Source organism: Nanorana parkeri, unplaced genomic scaffold, assembly GCF_000935625.1.
Source record: "Nanorana parkeri isolate BGI_ZX_2015 unplaced genomic scaffold, ASM93562v1 scaffold1690, whole genome shotgun sequence".
NCBI lineage: Eukaryota > Metazoa > Chordata > Amphibia > Anura > Dicroglossidae > Nanorana > Nanorana parkeri.
In genome coordinates this window covers 270,561-278,007 of record NW_017307958.1, presented here as the reverse complement: position 1 = coordinate 278,007, position 7,447 = coordinate 270,561, and the positions used below count along the sequence as shown (strand labels likewise).

At 39.5% G+C, this 7,447-nt stretch overlaps 1 protein-coding gene across 1 annotated transcript in view; it reads left to right on the top strand.

The window, feature by feature from the left end:
- PROM1 (prominin 1) overlaps positions 1 to 7,447 on the top strand; it is a 160,802-nt gene that overhangs the window by 15,202 nt on the left and 138,153 nt on the right. The window contains exon 2 of the mRNA XM_018571167.1: positions 1,053 to 1,448. Coding sequence (XP_018426669.1) covers positions 1,232 to 1,448 — 217 coding nt within the window. The 5' untranslated portion in view covers positions 1,053 to 1,231. The remainder of the gene's footprint in view (positions 1 to 1,052; positions 1,449 to 7,447) is intronic.

Below are 7,447 nucleotides of genomic sequence, written 5' to 3'. Positions count from 1 at the left end.
TTCTAGCGTTCTAATTTCTAATGTATACATAGAGCTGGTGCACAGGAAGAGGGGTAGAGCAGCGTAAAGAGTCCTGACTACAATGATTTCAATAGATCACTTATGAACTTTGAGGATGAATTGCTCCAAAGAGCCCACAGCTAAAGAAGTCAGTGAGGGTTCTTAAGAATATGTAAATAACTCAATGTCAATAGCCTGGCTACAGTTCTGTACAGTGCAATCTGCTGAGGAATTCAGGACTTGGCAGGCCTGGCTGTTCTGTCTGGCAGGTGTGCCAGGATCACATGGCTGGTAAAACAGTTCACATTTATGTATTACCACTGTGTATTTTATCTTACTTATATCAATCTTTATTATAAACCTAAACTGGTAATGTAAATGAAATACAGGTACATAGACTCTACCTCTTAAATTCATATGGCAGTTGGCACTATGGCCTGCCTCCCTATTAAACTGTGATGTTGTCCATTATATTGCTAGATGAGTAGGGAAGTGGGAGCGGATGAGACTAATTTCCAAAATGAAGTCAGTACGTGCGTAATGCAACACTCTGAATTTTAAGGCTACAGGGACAGGGGTATTGTGAAAGCTTCCTGCAGGTAGGTGTGTGTAGGCATACTTACACTTCCATCATATTACCAGTTTAGGCACTTTATGATTTGATTTATGTGTTTACTCTTACCGCCTTACTGTACTAACAGGAACACACCTACCATCAATTTTGCGCATTTCTGCAATTTTTGCCAAGCAGTTGGCAATGAATTCTTTGTTAACTATGAACTCTATTCTAATTTAAAATCAATTATTGCAAATTTATTTTAGATTGACTTTAAATGAAAATCCATTAAATCGCTGCATCAGACTTCTTGCAGAAGCAGAGCTGAGAATCTATGTGGCATTTCGAAATCTTTACTCCCTCTTGCTGGGTTTTTGTTGATGTGATTTCTATGAGTGTACATCTATTACATCGGTTCTCATATCCTGGAAGATGCCTGTTGAGCTGTTCTCTTAATCTATGGACGTTAATACGGTTTTGTTTCCTTTCTTCCTAGCAGTGACCTGTAATATCCTGTCTGCTAAATCCCTTCCTACCTCCAAGTGAGCAGACGCTCCGATCACAGCCAGGGATAAAGATACTGACTGCTCTGCTGCACACTGCGACTGACCGAGAAGACCCCGCACTTTCTACACCCCTCCAACCATCTCTGAGGCTGATGTGGTTCTAATACAAATGGCTCCCAAACTTTTCATTCTTCTGCTGCTTTGTGGAAGTACTGGCTCTGAAAAGCCCCTTTCTTATAACAGCGCCCCGAAGCCTCTGGATTTTGGATATGTACCCACTGGAACATATGATACCAGTGCCTATGATGAGCCCGGGGCTATAGGCTTACTGTTTCACATAGTCCAAGGATTCCTGTATATTGTACAGCCAAATGCGTTCCCTCAAGGTAAGTACAAAATGTTATCTCACTTACTGGAATTCACTTGATTAGTGTGGCCGGTTTGGTCTCTTTGTCTTTAATTAATATGGGAAGATCAAAGTAACTGTTACAGTAGGTCCTAGTAGCCAATTGAAAATCATACTGTTCTAAATGAATAAATGTGGAAATCTGGTTTTAGTGGGTCACTGCACATCATTGCTCTTTGTGTTTATGGCTCGTTTTAGCATTAGGCCAGTTAAATATGGTAACTTCACACAAACATCTGAGAACTGTGTGTATGGAAACTATGGCTGTGGTGTGAGACCATGACTTTGAAGATTCTCCTGTTTGTTTGTTTTTTAAACAGATAGATTTCTTGAGCACTCATTCAATGTATCTGTAACTGATGCAAAAGATCATAGTTGTCCACGTTCCTTATTGCTCCTATTAACCAGTTTTTACTGTTGTTTCTAAATTGGATTCGTGGTATTGGTATTTTTACTTGTTTTTATTAACCTGTATCAAAGGTGTTAATGATGTTGGTCAAGAGCAAACAAAGCGAGTCCCACAGTCAATTTTGAAAGTTCTTAAGGTCTCCAATACACTATCAATAGTGGTTTCAAAACTGCCCTCTGAGGGCCTAGTATAAAGTTGTGTTTCATAGTACTGGGAGACTCCAGTACTAAGGGTGATATTAGAAGGGTAATCTAATAGAAATAAACCTTATAAGATTTGTTTATCTGTAAAGGTTATAACATAGTAGGGATCCATCCATAGTTCTACAAAAGTCCTAGGAAAAGTTTGCTGTAATCTGTATTAGAGCAATATTCCCTGGAAAAGGAATTAAAACATCTACCCAGAATATTACTTAAAAACATGCAACACATTATGACACATTAATCCTACAAACACGTTGTATGCGTAGGCCAAAGCTAAATATTTATCAGTATTTTCACTGATTGGGGTCCAAGTGGTAACTTTGCTGCTGTTAATCTGACCATCGTTTGATTGTGATTACATATGATATGTAATTGCATAACCCTTGCGTAACTGGTTTGGTTTGATATATACTTCACTTTTCCTTACAGGGAATGTTGTATCTTCCTCCCCCACCCACCTTCTAAGCAACAGAAGGAGCTGATCCTTTTATGGCTTATGTCCACTTGGCAGATTAAAGGCCATATCTATTAGACATAATACGCTCCTGAAGTGCCATTGTTTTTCACTATTCCCTGTACCTCATGATTTCACCAAAATTGATACTGCAAGTGATATTTGGAATTGTGAGTCCCATTTCTGAAGAAACCTACAGAAAAGGGGCTATTCCCCTGAGCTGGAGTATAATTAATTTTAAAAAATGAAGAACTCTTGCATTTATTTTGAAAGTGGTACTTGCATCTAAAAATGGACATGTAGTAATGGAGGAATCCATTAGGCTTAATCACCCATCATTTTATTGTTCCCATAAAAGCTGTGAAGCTGTGCAACTGGGGGAGTTGGATCTCTACCAAAAAAGGGCTTCATAATGTAGTTTGGCTATAACTCTTCTGGGAAGGCTTTCTATGAGAATTCTGTGAAAATGTGTGACCATTTAACCAAAAGAGCATTTATGAGGTCATGTTGGACAAGAAGATCTGGTTCACAGTTGATTTTCCAATAGATATTTATTTGGGTTGAAGTCAAGGCTCCGTGTAAGTTCCTCTGCACCAAATTCATCAAACCATGTCTTCATGGGCCTAGCTTTGCACACAGGGGGACATTCATGCTGGGACAAAAAATGGCATTTCCTAAACTGTATCCACCAGTTTGGAATTGCACAGTTGTCCAAAATGGCTTTGCATACTGTTGCATTAACAATACCCTTCATTGGAAACACCTGGCCTCAGTAAATTGAAAGGGATGGTGGGGGTGAATGATGGATCCACATACCTTTTGGCCACGTAATGTCTTTCGTAACTGGAGTGCCGAAGAAACATAAAACGTCAGGTGGTGATTACACTTGCCATTATTAGCCCAGAGCTAAACAATACTTAAGTGGTCAGAACTTTATTACTACATGATCATTATATTGTATTATTATTATTTTTGTGTGACCAGATTATTAGTTCCGATGAGCAGTATTTGCATTGCATGGGCTTTCTATACATCAATAAACAAACTATGCCTATTCGGTTTGAAAGTGTCAAAGCTTCCTTAGGGAAACATGCGGAGAAAGTGCAGCACAGCTATATACAAGGCACACTTAACCCATTTAATTATTTAGACTTGATACTTGCTCTTACGGGACACATACTGCAGTCGGCGGCTAGCCTCTGTAATGCATTTACTTGGGAATTAAACTGTAGTAATGGTTTTACCACGTATGTTTGGTAGATGTTCTTATGCCATAATCCATTCAGCAACAGTACAAATAATTTATCAAACACCCCAGGTCTCATTCATAGAAATGGAATATTTCATGTTCAAGCCGGTGAAATTAATTTGCTAGATAATTAAAAGATGGCTTGTCTGCGCGTCCTCTGACAATTCTGTGGAAAGTAGGTCAGTAGAAGGAACCAGTTTTTAAGGCCAAGAAGAACATGTCAGGCTCCTGATGGAACTCACTGGAGTCTTTGTGCTAGTAATTGTTCTTATTTGTTTCTGATAGAGGCAATATTTGACGTTTTTAAAAACCTCTTTATAGTTATATACATTTGATTGCAATCAGCATCATGTAAATAAATATTTTGTCTAAATACACAATTCAAATGCATACATGCTATTCTTACCTGCCCAAAAAAATCAGCATGGTTCCCTGTATGTCCAGCCAAATGTTTTCAGTTTTTTAGTTATGTATAGATTTTAGTAGAGTGAATACCTTTTTGGGTTTTTTTATTGCTATCCAGAGAGATTTCTGCTCACTTCCTGTCCTGTTGACAACTGTTTAACCAGACATGAAATGAAGACAAATCTCTAACAGCAACATAGGCCAAATAAAAACACTCTTTTTGTAGAGTATAAGGAGGCTAGAAACTCCATCCACTTTTTTTATTTCTGTCTGTGTCTCTTTGGGAGCAACACCAGAAAGTCATCATTTTGATGTCTCCTCCTGTCAGCAAACAGACTGAGTGTCTATTGGAGGAGAGCAGATTTACGCACAGTGCTGCACCTCCCATTTTCAGTCTGAATACTACCGTTGAAAGACTTAAGAGGGCGGTCCATGTATTTAGTGTGGCCCCCCTCTTCCTTAGATGCATTAAACTAGAAACAAATCTGGGAAAGAAATCAATGTATACATGTTGAGAGGGGCAGAGAGTGGTGGGGCTGGGTGAAGTTCTGTAGTCCAGCAGAGGAGAACTCGGGCAGAGCTGACAACAAGCTTGGCATTTCAGTGCAGCAGATACTCGCTACAGGACGTAGTTTTGTACTTATACTTTTTAAGGGGGTAACCATATGGAAATTAGCATATAATGCAGATGTTTATTTTATTTTGCCCAGACATACCCTCTGAATGTAATGGGACCGTTCTATCACAGCCGAACATAGTGTATTTTTTATTCATTTTCACTGCTTTGTTGTAATTCCTGTTACAGTACAAATTGTACGTTCCTGTTACACAATTGCTATTGTTATGTAATATAGAAGAACCAAAACTCTTCAGCTAAAAGAAATGCTTCAAAAAGCAAATATTCATTGATTTAACACAATAGTCAGCTGGAATGTAACCAGAGAGCCGAAGCTCAGAGCAGAAAATGTGGAACATAAAGGTATACTAAAGAGTCTTTAATAGAAAAGATCAGTCTGACCTGGGAACTCTCATTCTCTATGGGATTCCACCACCACACTTGTCTTGGATGCTGTGCTTCTTGGGGAGAACCCAACCTCTAAGTCTAACCTCTGTAATTATTCTAGCTGGGAGCATCTTGAGAAATATGCAGTTAAAGGCTAAGTTTACCTTTCTGACCATATTTTATGTTACACCCATATTCAGGGTGTACCATAAACCATGGCCACATTGCACTTTTGGACTACAGTTGGACTTTATAAGACCTATAGTCATGAGATGATATTTGCCGGATCCAGCTGTGGTTATTGTAATGTCTAGGGCAGAGGGAGTTTATGAATTTATGGAACTGTCTGGAGATTTTTTTTACTCTGTTGGCAGTTTCATCTCTGACCAACCTCCTAAGTCTAGGGCAGCATTTTTCACTGTCATTAGACTTCTTATGTACTTTACAGTAGGTGAGCAAAGGTTTATGGAGACCTATGAAAGATTTATCCTTCCTACAGCACTTACAATTTCTATATATTACTTACTAAAACTTCACATATAATCTATGTTCCTTGAGATTTTAAAGAGGAAATCTAGCCTGATGGAGCATAAAATATTGGACTGCGATAGATATAAACAGCAGTTTAAACACTTCAAGGCATAGGTCTTTGTATTGTTGAGTAAGTAGACCATCATGTATACTTATTTTCCTATTTATAATTAAAAATAAAAATGGTGACTTTGTCATGTGTCACCAGGCTATAGCCTTCGTTGGATGTTTTCTGTTTGGTCAGGTATACAGCATGTGTGGGCTGTGTTAGTTGTTTCTCTAAATGTACTACACTGCCTTTTAATGCTATTGCTTTGTGCCTCTACCTTACTAGCAAGATCTACACCAGCATTCCCCAACCTCCTTTCAATCATGGCACACTTTAAAACTATGGAAACTCTTGAGGCACCCCAGTCTAAAATGTAGAAAAAATGTAAGAAACGATGTGTGGTTCCCCCCAAAATATATACCAGACCCTTATCCCAGATAGGAGTCTGGCATGGATTGTAAGGGGAACCTGTGCAAAACCCCTCACAAAATGGGGTTCCCCCTTCACATCAGAATTCCTTCTTTCACATGAGAGCCCTCCTTTACATCAGAGCCCCTTTTACATTAGGAGCCCCCTTTTACATTAGGAGCCCCCTTTTATATTAGGAGCCCCCTTCAAATCAGGAGCCCCTCCTTTTACATAAGAGCCCCCATTTATATTAGCAGCCCCAATAACATCAGGAGCCCCCTCCTTTCACATCAGAGCTCCCCTCTTACACTAGGAGCACCCTCCTTTCACATCAGAGTCCCCCTTCACATCAGAAGCCCTCCCTAACATCAGGAGCCTAGCTTTTACATCAGAGTTCCACCTACACATCAGAAGCCCTCCCTTTACATCAGAAGCCCACTTTCACATCAGAAGCCCTCCCTTTACATCAGGAGCCACACTTTAACATCAAAGTTCCTGTTTTTACATCAGAACCCCTCTTTCATATCAGAGCCCCCCCCCCCCTACCTTTCACATCAGAGTCCCCCCTTCACATCAGGAGCCCCCTTTCCCCTCAGAAACCTGTCTACACCATGATAAGGCATGACGCTCTGTGAACATTTCCAGACACCCCTTAGGAACCCGAGGCACAATGGTTGAGAAAGGCTGGTCTACAGAATTTGGATCTTTCCACTAAGGTCTGTGGGGCTTTTGGAGTTAACTGTCGTCTTGTTAATACCTGTCTCAGGACTTGTATATTGGATTTCTACAACTTGCATTCATGGAAGAATATAAATTGCCTGGGACATGATTTACATGGATAATGCTGCTTGTGACATGACATCCGAACATTGCATAACATGTATTTATAGAGTGCCTACACATTCCTCCTCCATTCTGCAATCGCTCACCAGCTCCTCTGTCATAACAAGTGAATGCTGGGCCAGAATTGCCATTCTGGATGGCTGGCATATATTCTGCTATAGATCAGCGCTACTGTATGTGTGCTTCACGGGGAGAGATTTGAGTCATGCGATTTAATTAACTAATCCTTTAATCTTTTTTCTCTACCATATGCCAGTCAATTTACACTTGGCACTTATGAATATGTTGGGGGCTGCTTTGGATTTCTTACGACATGCAGTAAGTTGTATGTTACAAAATAAATTAACCATTTGTACATCAAATGAGTTAAACATTAGAGAGAACCAAGTAAAAAAGAAAAATGAAAGGTTAAAGTATTTATGAAC